The 15,028-nt window shown below is 39.3% G+C and overlaps 2 protein-coding genes across 3 annotated transcripts in view; one reads left to right on the top strand and one right to left on the bottom strand.

Moving 5' to 3' along the window:
- LOC140726511 (protein SPMIP2) overlaps positions 1-9,377 on the top strand; it is a 55,847-nt gene extending 46,470 nt beyond the window's left edge. Inside the window, exon 6 of the transcript XR_012098655.1 lies at positions 9,342-9,377. The gene's annotated coding sequence lies outside the window, so the exon portion shown is untranslated. The remainder of the gene's footprint in view (positions 1-9,341) is intronic.
- A 222-nt stretch (positions 9,378-9,599) lies between these two features.
- Positions 9,600-15,028, bottom strand: part of LOC140726510 (folliculin-interacting protein 2-like) — a 99,083-nt gene continuing 93,654 nt past the window's right edge. For both annotated transcript variants that reach the window (XM_073043003.1, XM_073043002.1), the window contains one exon: positions 9,600-14,118. In XM_073043003.1, the coding sequence (XP_072899104.1) occupies positions 14,040-14,118 (79 nt within the window). In that variant the 3' untranslated portion in view covers positions 9,600-14,039. The remainder of the gene's footprint in view (positions 14,119-15,028) is intronic.

The raw sequence follows: 15,028 nt of genomic DNA on the forward strand, positions 1-15,028 counted from the left end.
GACTGAGATTATGAGTTGATACCAAGGGTGATCGGCAATTTTAGCAGAGGGCCAGTACACACATGGTTTCCTGGCAAGATCGATGGAAGCAAATCAAAAGCAATTTTTATTTGCATTACATATAATAATATGCATTACATATAGATTGATGTGCTAGATCAAAGTTCAAAGTAAATTTTATTTTCAAAGTGCATATATATCACCATATACAAACCTGAGATTAATTTTCCTGTGGGTAGACTCTGCAAATCTATAGAATAGTAACTACAATAGGATCAATGAAAGATCAGAATGCAGAGGACAACAAAGTTTGCAAATGCAAATATAAATACTGTGAATAGCAATAAATAACTAGAACGTGGGATAAAAAGATAGAGTCCTCAAAGTGAGATAATTGGTTGTGGGTACATTTCAGTTATGTGGCAAGTGAGTGTAGTTATTCCCTTTTGTTCAAGAGCCTGATGGCTGAAGGTTAGGAACTGTTCTTGAACATGGTGGCGCATGTCCTGAGGCTCTTATACCTTCTACCTGGTGGCAGCAACGAAAAGCGAGCATGACCTGGGTGGTGGGGATCCCTAATGATGGATGTTGCTTTCCTATGACAGTGCTTCACACAGATGTGCTCAGTGGTTGGGAGGACTCTACCTGTGATGTGCTGGACCTAATCCATAACCGAACCCCAACGATCACAACATGCTGGCCAGTGTCTTATAGGCGACAGCGGTTCAGGACCAGCCTGCAACCTTATCTAAATTAGTTGGGTTGAGTTGTTCTCCAGTCTTGGCAATTTACTTGCAAATGTTTCATCACCATACAAGGAGACATCATTGGTGCACTGCTAATTGTGGTGTGTCCTCCAACTGCTGGGCCTTTATATACTTACCAATCAGCTGATTGGTTGTCCTTTCAGTTGAGACGTGGGGAGGATATCTCATCGCTGATTGGTGTTGCATAATGAACTTGGTGCATTGTGGTCTGGAATTCTGTCTGCAATGGCTCATAAATAGGATCGAGGTCTATATGTCTGTTTACAGAATTGCTCAGGGAAAACCGCGCTTCTAGGAATGCTCTACTAGCTGATGCCCAGTCGAATTTGTGCCCCTCTCGATCTTTGTGGGTAGAGACAAGGGAGAGAGGGGTTTACCTAAATTGTCTGAAGGAAACACATTCAATCACAAGGCAGTCACCTCTCAATATGGGACGACTGGCAACCCTCCTTCTGCCTCCCCTCAAAACTTGTGCAGCAGTTATTCTGTCAGCCATCCAGCTCCGAGGCACAGCTATACCAGTGACCAATGTTGTTTTAAGTGGGCTACTTCTTTGATTTGCAGAGCTACTGCTTCATGGGGAGACTCACCCCAGAAACCTCTGCTAGGAGGGACACCGAGGGAAATTCACCCGTGTTTTTTCAGTCATTGCTCGCTGCAGGCACCAATAATTCACCACTTTCAGGCCTGCGCACATCCTTTGTTAGTTAAGGTCTGGGCCAGGAATATCACACACATGCCAGTCTATTTCCTATAAAAATGCTGGAACCCTGTTAACTCCGCACTAGGTGAGATGGAGCACGATGGTCACGAGAATCAGGTAATCTGCATGAATCACAGTAGATTCTGAAATTAAATTTCAGGATAGATGTTGAGTTTACTTGTGCAGTTGAAACTAAAACAAGCTTTTTGCAGCAGCTGATTGGTAAATAAGCATAAGGAGAAGGGCTCTGTCCTTTCAATGAAACAGTTCAAAGTAAAATTTAAGAAAGTACCTACAGGTCACCAGATACAACCCTGTGATTCTTTCTCCTGCGGACATACTCACCAATAGAATAGTCTCTCTGGCTATCCATCCCATAGGATGATGATGGTTCCTTTCAGTCAGTTACTGGGGTTTGATATGTGCGTCCTGGAGTGGCTGTACAGGCCAATCCCTGACAGGCACTGCTTGCCACATACTTGGCAGGTGAGGCCTGGAGGGGCCGCAGAGGCAGAAGCTCTGTTGTGGCACTTCCTGTGCCTTTCCTCTGTTGCCTCTAGGAGCTTGTTATCGACAGTGTCCACACCTTTTCTGATGCTGTCCCTCCACTGTGAGCGATCTTGAGCCAGATCCTCCCATGTTGATGGGGCAATGTCAGCTTTCTTGAGGCTCCTGTGCAGAACATCCTTGTACCGTAGTCGCTGGCCTCCTCGTTTTCGAGTACCACTGGACAGTTGGCTGTACAAGATGTCCTTGGGCAGTCTTCCATCAGGCATTCTGACAACATGTCCTGCCCAGCAGTTGGGCTGACATCACCAAGGTTGAAACTACTGGCATTCCGGCTCAAGAGAGGACCTCGGTATTGGAGACCTTGTCTCGCCAGGTGATCTTCATCAGAGAACGTAGGTGACACTGCTGCAGTTGGTCAAGCTGGCATAAGTGACTCTGATATGGGCACCACGTCTCACATCCGTATAGCAAGGCTGATATGACAACGGCCCTGTTTACCTTGCACCTGGTGGCCACCCTGATGTTCTGTGACCAAACTCGATCTTTGAGCTGACCAAAGGCAAAGCAGGCTTTTCTGGTTCTTGACTCAGTCTCTACATTCAGAGAAGCTGAGGATGTTATTATGCTGCCCAGCGCAAAACTTGTTGACAGCATTGAGATGAGTGTCATCAATGAGGACAGTTGGTTCTTTGTAGCTTGAGCCAGGAACCGGTTGGTACAAAACTTGCGTCTTTTTCAGGCTGATTGTCAGTCTGAAGCAATATACAATAGAATAGTAACTATAAACCGGATCAATGAAAGAGCAAGAACAAGAACATAGAAGACAACAAACTGTGCAAATGCAAATATAAATAACAAGAGCATGAAATAAGATAGAGTCCTTAAAGTGAGATAATTGGATATGGGAACATCTCAATAGGTGAGTGTAGTTATCCTCTTTTGTTAAAGAGCCTGATGGTCTCAGCTTGACATGTCAACTACCCGTTTCCCTCCACAGATGCTGTCTGACCTGCTGAGTCCTTCAGGAGTGAGTTTGTTGCTCTAGGTTAAAAGTTTGATATCATTTATAATGAAGAGGACAAGCCGAGGTTTATATTTCATGATTACAGGTTCATCCAGGAATATAAGTTTAGCAGAGTAGAAATCAACATGATTTAATTCAAACCAGTTTGACAATGGTGAGAACAAAGCCAATGCTGTAGATAAAGTGGACAATTATAAAATATCAGATGGATTAAATATGCAATATTAGTGCTCTGATCTTTGCTGGGCCCAGAAATATATTGCACAGTGTTAAAAGAAGAAAGGGAAGACAAAACAATGGAACGATACGATGGATCTATATGAAAACCAGCAGTCACACATTCAACTGAAAATAAAGGGCTGCAGCACTTAAAAGTTCAAAGAACTTTAGAATTCAGTCAACAGGACCTCAGCCGCAAACAACTGGCTCGCAGGCAAGCCAAAACATCAAAATTATTCATTAATTTCTGCTACTTAGAGAAGAGTTCATCTTCTGGTGTCATAACAGCTTAAATTACAACACTTTTGACTTTCTGGTTCAAGAATGTGACTTTGTGGCCTGGAGTGTTTCGTTTGAGATTTCTAGCTTGTCATCTGCTCATTATATTTCGGTGTAACCGGATAACATTCATGATGACTGAGAGCAGCTGGGTGGCATCAACATACTTTTGGTATTTTATAAATGACAGTTAGATTTACAAATTTTTTCCTTTGAGCTACATAAAATGACTGAGGTCTTGCATGTTTAGATTTTTTTTACATCAAATCTTGCATTTGTACATCAAGTCAAAAATTTTGTATTTACAAGTCAACCAAACTTCAGGCCTATTTGGCTCCTTCCCCATACCTCAGTCTATTTTAATAACATTTTAAAAGTTCAAAGCAAAATATCAGAGTACATGTATGCCCCCACATACAACCCTGTGATTCAGTTTCTTGCTGGCATACTCAATAAATCCAGTACCAAAAAAGATTTGATGAAAAACCACACCAACAAGTCAACCAGTGTGCTAAAGACGACAACAAAATGTGTAAATACAAGAAAGGAAAAAGAAAATAATAATAATAAATAAATAAGCAATAAATATTGAGAACTTGAGATGAAAGTGAGTTCATTGGTTGTGGGACCAGGTCAGTGATGGGGCAAGTGAAGTTATCCCCTCTGGTTCAAGAGTCTGATGATTGAAGTGTAATAATTGTTCCTGAACCTGGTAGTGTGAGTCCTGAGGCTCCTGGGCCTTCTTCCTGATGGCAGCCCAATAAGAGAGCATGTCCTGTGCAGTGGGGGTCCCTAATGATGGACGCTGCTTTCCTGCGACAGTGCTCCATGTGGATGTGCTCAATGGCGGGGAGGACTTTACCCACGATGGATCCCACAAACCCTATTGTAGGATTTTCTATTCAAGGGTATTGGTGTTTCCATACCAGGCTGTAATGCAGCCATTCGATATACTTTCCACCACACATCTATAGAATTTTGTCAGTTTTAGATGTCATGATGAATCTTCAGAAACTTCTAATGAAGTAGAGGCACTGCTGTGCTTTCTTTGTAATTGAATTTACACACTGAGCCAGGACACACCCTTTGATGGCAGACAAATGTTCCACAGTTCCCTATTGTGACCACCACAGATTCTTGTGGTTTCATGACCACCAACTAGACAGACAGACTTTATTGATCCTGAGGGAAATTGGGTTTCGTTACAGTCACACCAACCAAGAATAGTGTAGAAATATAGCAATATAAAACCATAAATAAATAATAATAAGTAAATTATTCCAAGTGGAAATAAGTCCAGGACCAGCCTATTGGCTCAGGGTGTCTGACACTCTGAGGGAGGAGTTGTAAAGTTTGATGGCCACAGACAGGAATGACTTCCTATGACACTCAGTGTTGCATCTTGGTGGAATGAGTCTCTGGCTGAACGTACTCCTGTGCCTAACCAGTACATTATGGAGTGAATGGGAGTCATTGTCCAAAATGGCATGCAACTTGGACAGCATCCTCTTTTCAGACACCACCGTCAGAGACTCCAGTTCCACCCCCACATCATCACTGGCCTTACGAATGAGTTTGTTGATTCTGTTGGTGTCTGCTACCCTCAGCCTGCTGCCCCAGCACACAACAGCAAAATTGTGTGAAACAACGACAAAATTTTGGAGTACCATATGAGAGTTCATGTATTTGATAGCTTCCCTCAACAGCCATGGCAATCTATTGCCCTAAGAGGACAGTTATCAAGGGAAAGAAAGAATTCAGGACTGAAGCATGGAGGATTCTAGCACAGAAGCAGGAAGTGTACTGAGACCAGTACAAACATGTTGGTACAGTGTAATCTCAGACTGCTTAAGATCACATCCAAGTGCTGAGGTCATGCAATGTTTCCCATCTGAAGATCAGGTGAAAGATCCACAGAATCTTGGGAAGACCATCGCTCCTGTGCAGCACGGTCTGGGCCTTGGGTGGGGCCTCCATACTAATACCCTTACTTTCCATGTTACTAATACCTAAAGACCATTTATACCTCGTGCCATACTATTGACTACCAACAGCCTATTTGACCCTCTTGCTGCTCCAGTCAGTGTCCAGGGATACTTCATGTTGAGGGTTGACTTGGACACTTATGGATGGGATGTTCCACTCCCTAATGAGAAATACGAACAGTGGCAGCAATGGTGTTCTTCCCTTCAGGATCTTAAAGGTTTGAAAACTTCAAGAACCTACACAACAATTCTGCTCAAAAGAAAGAGGTCTGCATCTTCTGTGATGTATCAACTAAAGCTCTTGCTGCTGTTGTATACCTGAAGGGCACAGATGTTGCTGGATATAGTGAAGTTGGATTCATCCTGGGCAAGGGAAAGCTTGCTCCCACCACAACGCACCATACCAAGGCTTGAACTTGGTGCTGCTGTTCTAGCAGTTGAGAATGTAGAGATAATACTCAAATAGCTGGATACAAAACTAAATGATATCAAATCCTTTACCAACAGCAAGGTTGTGCTCGGTTACATATTTAATGAAACAAGGAGATTCTATGGATATGTAATGCATAGGATCCAACGTATCAGGCGATCAATTCTGAGGAGTCAATGGAACTATGTTCCAGCTTGTCTCAACCTGGATGATAAAGCTATGAGAGGGTTTTAAGCCAAGTAGCTCACACTCTTCCCACGGTTAATTGGCTCTGCATTTCCTGCTGATTCCCACCATGAACATCAAGGCCAGTATTTTCAAAGTGGGAACAGCTAAAAACTGTATTAACCATATAACAATTACAGCACGGAAATAGACCATCTCGACCCTTCTAGTCCATGTCGAACTAGACTAAGATTAAGACTGTTTTCAAGACCATTCTCTGAGACTAACCACCTTTTTCCAAAAACTGAAAGGAATGATAATTTGACTTCCTATGGAGTGATCTAGCCTCTAGGATACAGTTCTTTTTGTAAAAACTTCACTTCCTGTACACAAGTTTTTTTAATATATCATTTCCTGTGCGTGCTAATTCTGATTACATTTGATGCCCATGGTACAAGATATTCATCTCATCCACTCTTCATTTGCCCTTGAAACAGCAATATCCATGAGACTAAAGCTTTGGTTATATTGGTAAACATTTACTTAAGATAACTTTTTAAGTATGTTTATTGCTTATTAAGTTATCATCACACCACAAATTTACTCTTGTTTACATGGCAGAGTTACATAGTGTTATGTGTACGTATTACTTTGATTAACATCAATTGGGAAAATAATTGGCAGTATTAGTATATTAAGTCTGTGACGATTCTGAATTGAATTGAATTTGTATTTTACTTAACTATCAGCAGCTTCACAATAAGATCACCTCAAAAATGCTGAAGATTTTGAGGAAGTGGTATTTTATCCAACTGCCTGAAATAAACTTAAAATGTATAATTACATGTTACAAAGTTCCCATTTTCTATTGCCATCCCGGGGTTGATTCTTCCTTGGATAAGAAAGGGAAGAAATTGAGACAAGAGAGACTGCAGATGCTGGAAATCCGGAACAAAACACATTCAGCAAGGAGGTTTATTGTTTGATTCAAAAGATACTCTTGCAAAAAAAAAGGCTGCACTCCCTCAATACAGAAATTGCAATTACAAAATCTTAAAATTCATCTGCAATCACCTACCTCAGCTGACCCAAGCTAAACAGACACCTTGTATTACAGTAGTAGCAGCCATTTGCAAAATGAGCAGCCTAAAATACTTCAAGTTAAAAGCAAAAATTAGTATTACAGTGAGTTACAGAAAAACTGCAGGAAGTTACTGTTTAATTGTCTTCAAATGAAACAAAGCATGTAATATATATAATTACTAATTAGAGCAGATAAAAAAGTCATAAAATTAGAAACGTCACTGTTATACAAGATGTCTTCAAATGGTCAATACCCATCCTACCAGCAATCTGTTCTCTATACAAGGACCCTGGAAAAATAATTTCTGGCATTTAAAATCACATTATCAGTATTACCCAATTCTTTAACATATGAATCAAATACAATCTCATCCCTTTAAAATTTCTAATTGTTTCCTTACAAATCCAGTTTTCTGAATTAATAGAACGTCACACAGGTGAAAGCTGTATCTACCCACAGAACTTTGATTCAAATGACCACCAAAACTTGTTTTTCTTTCCTAAAGCAAACTCCCACTGACCAACCTATCCTCAGCCTTCTGCATTGCTATGGAGGCCAAACACAAATATTCAAAGTGCAACATTTTGTAATCTGGAAATGAGTCAGAAAATATGTAGCTCGGGTGGCTAATAGTTGGGTGGAGCTGTTTTCCGATCCTAGCAATCTGTTTGCACCATACAAGGAGACATCATCATTGTGCTGTTAATTTGTGGTGTGTTCTCTGAATGCTTGGCCTTTATGTACTTATCAGCTGATTGGTCATTACAGAAACTCAACTGTTTGTGGAAAACCATACTTCTGGGAATTCTCCTGCGTACCACGTGTTTGCTTGTGCCATGGCTTTCACTGATGCCAGTCAAATTTATGCCCTCTGGACCTTCAAAGGTAGAGACTAGGGAGAGTTGGTCATGCCACTTCATTGCCAGTTGACGTTCATGGATCCTTATGGATAGCTTTCTCCCAGCTTGGCCGATATACTATTTGCTGCAGACCCTGCATTGGATTGTGTAGATCACATGGGTAAAAAGTAGGGAGACACACACTGCAGCACGATGGAACTAAAGGATAAAGAGGAGAAACAAAACATCTCTTCAAAGTATTTGCATGAAACAGATGCCCACGTATCTCCATATGAAAGTGCCTACGAGGTTGACAACACTCCAACCAAGAAGCAACCAAATGGATTGTGGTTCCATACATCTGAAATATCTCAGAAATGACTCGACTGCTCCAAGAACATAGAATCTCAGTTGCGCACAAGCCAACAGCAACGTTGATGAGAGTACTCTACAGAGCAAAAGAACAAACCAAGCTATTGGACAAGATCAGTGTGGTCTACAAAGTCCAATACAGGACTGCAGCAAATACTAAGTCAGCCAAACTGGGTGAAAATTATCCAGAAGGACCCATGAACGTCAACTGGTTGTAAAGCAGCACGACCAAATCTCTGTAGTCTCTAGCCATGAAGACTGAGAGGACCACACATCTGACTGGGCATCAGTGAACGTTCTGGTGTAAGCAAACACATGGCGTGCAAGAGAATTTCTAGAAGCATGGTTCTCCGCAAAACAATTCTATAAATGGACAGGTAGATCTTGATCCTATTTATGAGCCAATACAGGCAAAATTCCAGACCACAACACTCAGTGTTTGCCACGCAACCAATCAGCCACAAGACCCACTCCGTGTCACCGTTGAGCTTCAGAAATGGCAGCTAATCAGCTGATCAATACGTATATAAAGGCCAAACACTCAGAGGACTCACCACAAATAAAAAATGCACTGATGATGTCTCCTTGTGTAATGATGAAATGTTTGCAAATGGATTGCCAAGATCAGAAAACAATTCAACCCTACCATTTTGTAATCCACATGGATAGCTGATAACCCAATGATATGAATACTGAAATTTCCAAGTCCAGGTAAGCAACACCTCAAGCACTCTCCTCTAACACATATTTAATGGGTCCTAGTTTCTAATTCTCTTATTTGTTCATTGCTGCCATCCCATACTTGGTTCCATCTGACCATAAATCCCTTCCCACCTGGTTTCACCTTATCAACTCTATCCCCCAACCACATCCACCCCCCATCCTATAATAATGTATGCCACTAACTTTTTGCACTTGCTCAGACCTGATGCAAGTTCTTGAACTTGTACTTCTGTCTTCACAGATGCTGCTCAACTTGTTCGGTTCCATCAGTGTCCAGTTTTTTGTTACTCATTGGGTTGGGTACTCAGGTGGCATAGACAACCCAACATTTTCATAGCACATAAAGGATGAAGAACCTTACCTTGGAAAGCTGGTGAACGTGAACTTCCCGTATCACGCTGATATGCAAAGCACAACTCAAAAATAAGTAGCAGGGTTAATGAAAAGCAAATGCATTCCACTCTGAAGACAACACATGCTATCAAATTACCAAAAAAAATGATATTCAATGCTTTATTGCACATAAAAGATTCAAAATGATACATTGACATTTGCATGAAAATGTTCCGAATTTAATCCATCATAGAACTGAAGAGATAACAACAATGTGGTAAATAGAAGTTTCCAGAACATGAAGAATCCAATTACATTTTAATCTGAAACTTCTAATTCTGTACCATACACAAGTTATTTTTTCTTAAAGCTGCAGGATTTCAGAATGTCTTAAATTTCCATTGTTATTGTTTTAAACAATGGACAGGAACAGGCTTTAAGTCTACTTGACAGCTAAAAATGTCAAAATACTAAAGTAAAAGATCAACATTAAGTACGATAGAATGTTATCCATTTGTTTCACTGATCATATAGCTACTAGAATAAAATGCAACTAGCTGGGATTGGTACAGGATTTCAAGAGTGTAAAGAACATCAAGAGTTAAACATTGACATGAACAATAACAAATTAAGGAACACCTTTGTCAGCCATTTATACTAAAAACTTACATTCAAGAACTATTATCTTCCATGCAAACCAGTGTTTGTAAAATCCATTCAACACAAATTTTTAAGATATCACAACAGAAAAGCTACACCAAAAATTATGCTTAGCATAATTAAAACATTCTCATCATGCCACATATCATTTTAGGAATTTTTTTTGTAGCAAATTTAAAAAAAACACAAAGACAAATTTCAGAAGGTAAGATATTGCAAACATAAAGGAAGTTTGGATTCCTGTCAGCCAACTGAGGTAGTTTTAACAAGTAGCATTTCTCAGAAATTTTCAGCAAGTTCAAATTCCCGCTTAAAATAGAAATGTACTTCAGTGTTTTCTTGTAAAAAAATAGCTTTATGAAAGTCTTTAGGCTTCTCAGCTTATCCATATTTGAACACTGATGTATTGAGATTAAGCTTTGACATTTATACTATAGTAAAGCCTGCTAAACCCCAGCCAATTAAATTCACAATGAGAATTTAGCAATGCGCAGAGTAACTGCAGCATTTGTTTCACTTGAGAAGCAGACAGTGGTAACATTAAGATGCAAACATAAATAAGGAAAACACATCCCACCTGGAATTGAAAACAATCTAAGCAGAAGATAATGAAAATTCCCCAAAACATCGTTCTCACTATTGCAAGTTACAGAGCGTTCTTACAGATTGAACAATGAAAATACAAAACTCTGCATCAACTACAGTATAGCAATAAAGAGACAAATCAAGGCATTCATATATGAATGCAATCATTAAGTACATACATTTACTCCTATAGCTTGAGTTTTTAAAAGAAAGACTGGAAGAATATTAACAGCAACTGAAAACTAAACCTTTTGCTACTGGTACAATATTTCCGGATACTTGTATGTTGGTCATTGGTTTGTTACCCAGAAATTAATTTTTACAATATAATGGCCAACGCTGATGCATAAAAGGGAATTAAGATACTCATGCAGTTTATCCTTCTAATATTTAAATTCAGATGATCTTAAAGTTTTAAGTCTGATGAACTTAAAAAATATTGAAGTGTCAACATAGGGTACTGAAGGATCAGCAAATATGCCAGGCCAATAAATAACACCTTAAGAAACATCTTTAGCAGAGTCAGCACATTATTGATGATTTTGATATTCCCAGGCAAATTCCAAGCTTGTCCAGAATCTGTTCCGATAAGTTCGTGAATTTACACATCAAATATCTAAGCAACATTTTAGGAGCAGGGTCAACAGCAGCTCAAGTTAGTGACTACAACTATTGTGCCAAAGTTATGGAATATCAAGGAATTTTGTTCTGTTTCTAAGAGCTTTGTCACTTCCCTAATTCTAACAAAAGATCTGGAGCCTAAAGGTTAATAGTCCTCTTTTCACCAATACTGCCTGACCATTTGTCGTTTTATTTCAAATTACTTTTCAAATAACTTGCACCATTGAGAATTCAGCAGATACTCTACTTTTCTCCACAAAAAAATGGTCAGCTTGTCAAGATGTCACAGCAGCTTTCTGAACTGCCTCCCTAGAAAAGGTGAATCATTGTAAACTCTATATTAGGAAAGGGAATAAACTGTGTTGGTATTCAAAACAGAATGTATTAGGCTGCCAAAGCGATTCAGTGACAAGATTTAGATGCATGACTCAATAGGAACAAAATCCATTTTATCTCGATGAGTTCTTCTACCAAAGAATCAAAACACGTGGTTACTAATAACTCAGCTTATGCAGTAAATCCCAATATTAATCTTTGAGTCAAGTGGCTGCAACCTCATCCAGGTTTTGTCTGTGCTGTAACTTATCTATTTTAAGATGACATGACTCCTTGTGTATTTCACTTTCCACTATAGCTATGGTGGGATTTCAGGAAAACAGCAATGGGCCTGTTGGATGTTGGATAACACACATAACAAGTTATGGACCAAAGTAATGTGGATTTCCAGATGTTTGCAATGCAGATTACAAATGATCAGTTCCTTTCATCACTGTAGAAGATTTTAAAAGGGGTTAAACTTCAGCTGGAATATATTCAGTATTTTTTGTAGTTTACTCAATTGCAAAATTTTAGATCTGCAGCTGTTCTGATTGGCAACCTACAAGTATTTGTGGTAAGAAAAGTTAAAATGCTGATTTGTTCTCAACTAGCAGTGCAAGTGTTCTCAGATTTTCATGTTTTATCAAAACACTATTTTAAAATTTCAGGGCAAATCCATTTCAACTTTATCTAGCGACAGTTGGTTCAGGCATGATGCCCATAACCTTCCAAGAATAAACATGCAGACTTTAAAAACCTGTTACATTTCTAGTTTCCACAGATTTTCCAAAAAGCTCCAGTTTTCCCATATTATGCCAGAAGGAAATACTGTACCAGCTTTATAACTGCTTAAAGTACCTGAACAGTAAACTAAAGCACCAACATTTATTTCAAAATTTGATTGAATTCTTCCCATTAATTCTAGTTTGTTAAATATAATCAACTGTAATAACATTTGAGTGTAATACAAATCTGCTTATACAACCCCTGCCCACAGCTAGAACAAAACTAAAAATGTTGGACTCAATACTTCGCCTTTTCACAGAAACTATAAGGTGGTGATTTCCTTGTTACACTTGTGGGACAGAATAATGAGATTTCACTGAAGACACAAGTGACCACAGATGCTGTCACCTAGAACGAAAAACAAACTAAGAAGTCTTCCTTGAGTTCTGAGGCACGGTCTTGATGCAAAATGTTGACTACATCTTTGCCTACACTAACTCTGCCTGACTCACTGAGTGCCCCCAGCAGTTTGCTTCTTGCAATGAAGTTTCACTAGCCAGTAATTATCTGAAAAGTTACTATTTGTAAAAGTTTTTTTTTTGTACTTGGCTGGTCCTTCACAGTAAAATGAAATGGGAGAGAGATCATCACAAAAGTCCTCTGAGCATTATTTCACATACGTAATGCACCAGTGAGCTTGGCATTCTGTTCCACAGTGAACAATGCTGGCTTAGATATACCCAGCTGTTTGTTAAATCGCTGTTACGTTATTTAATTTGATTTTTAAATCAAAAAGTTTCTAACACAATTCTCACTAGCCAACTCCATATTGTATGTATACAACACACCAGATTACAAATCATCCCTTCCCTCACTCCATTCAACATCATACATTTCTTTACTGAAATCAGTCTGAACTCAAATACTTCTTACAATTTCATTACAATGCAAAAGTTTCAGTGAATTTTCTGTACAAAGCTGATATCAATATTAGTTCCAACATCCTGCTCAATTAATACAAGAACATTAACTTGCATAAACTTATAAATCATCGTAAACACTTATTTAAAGATAACACAAACATTTTAAAAATGCCTTTGTCCCTTTGAATAGGAGTACAAATAAACGAAAAAGTTGTCAAACTATTGTACAATGTAAACAGACAAATGCTCCAACTCTACTTTCTTTGTTATTTTTTGCAGGACAATACAGTATCCATGTGATTCAGAAATGTAGAATTAACAGATGTGATCGTAGGCATTTCTGAACAGGAATGCTGTGTGTTGTTTTTCTAACACTCAGTTATGCACCAATTAAGGCAATTGTTGAAGTGATTCAAAATTTAAAGCACAGTAAAAGCAAGACATGTCAACCTGGCCTGTTTTTCTTTGAATAACTGGTTTTGTTTGAAATACATGCTTTTAATTTTAACTTTTAGAATTTGATTTGCGAAAAAAAACTCCAAGCATCAATTATTAAAATTCCTCACTGAGAGACACTCGTGCATGTCACAAAATGTCTGAAAAGTGATGGAATATTTGCACTGCTTATTGGATGCACATTTCAGCTCTGATCCAGTCATCATTCTCATTAAGAGAAATAAACACACATAACAAAACTTTCCAACTTTACAGCATCCGGTGCTCAAGTCCATTTCTTTCTGTCCCTTCTGGTCAACTACTTCTGAGGTTTCAGTTTATAAGAGTATCTGGGCAACAGAAGGAGAATGAGTGCTTGCTATTGCAGACAAGAGAGGCAAATCACTTGATTCAATTCTGCAAAAGAAAAGTAAAATTGCTAAGTTTCTTTTCTCTTTGATCCAACAAACCCCTATCACACTATGACATTCCCTCTCCCCTATTATTTACTGATCACCCACACACTCCTCCCACAGATTCTCCTCAGTCCCCTCCTCTTATTCCATGTTCCACCGTCCCCTCCAATCATATCCCATCTTCAGTCTTATGTCATTTCCTTTCCATCTATCACCTCCCAGCTTCAAATAACATTTGCATCCTATCAGCTCCCTCACTTGGATCCACCCATCACCTGCCGGTCCTTGTCCCTCCCCTTTAGCCTTTTATAGTAGCTATCTTCCACTTTGAAGTCCAGATGAAAGGCCTCTAGCTGAAACACTGACTACCCATTTCCCTCTATAGATTCTGCCGGACCAACTTTCTCCAGGCTGTTGTGTTGCTCCAGATTATAACATCTGCAGTCTCTTTGTCCCTCTTCAATTAGCAAAATAGTTGAAACCAACTTTTGGTAAAGAAGATGGATCACTGGAAAATGCACAAATTTGAAGGAAGTTTGCAAACTAGCCACACACACACACCATTCAAACAAAGGTAGAACTTCCATCTTTGGAAGATCATAGACATCCCTGCAAGTTGACAGGTTCTCCATCTGAATAAGGCAACATGGCAGGAGGGTTAATAGGTCACCATGCCACAGGAAGAATGTGATTAATTTGGAAGGTGAACAAAGATTTCACAAGGATGATGCCTGAACTGGTATTATAAGAGACTGGATAAGCTGGACATTTTTCCCTGCAGCAAAGAAATCTGAGGGGGAACTTTATAAAGATTTATAAAATCATGCAAGGAATATCAGGAGGACAGAAAGAAGGCATGAGGTTGCTCTAGTGGGCATGGTGAAGGAGAATCCTAAGGGCTTCTAGAGATA

Source organism: Hemitrygon akajei, chromosome 4, assembly GCF_048418815.1.
Source record: "Hemitrygon akajei chromosome 4, sHemAka1.3, whole genome shotgun sequence".
NCBI lineage: Eukaryota > Metazoa > Chordata > Chondrichthyes > Myliobatiformes > Dasyatidae > Hemitrygon > Hemitrygon akajei.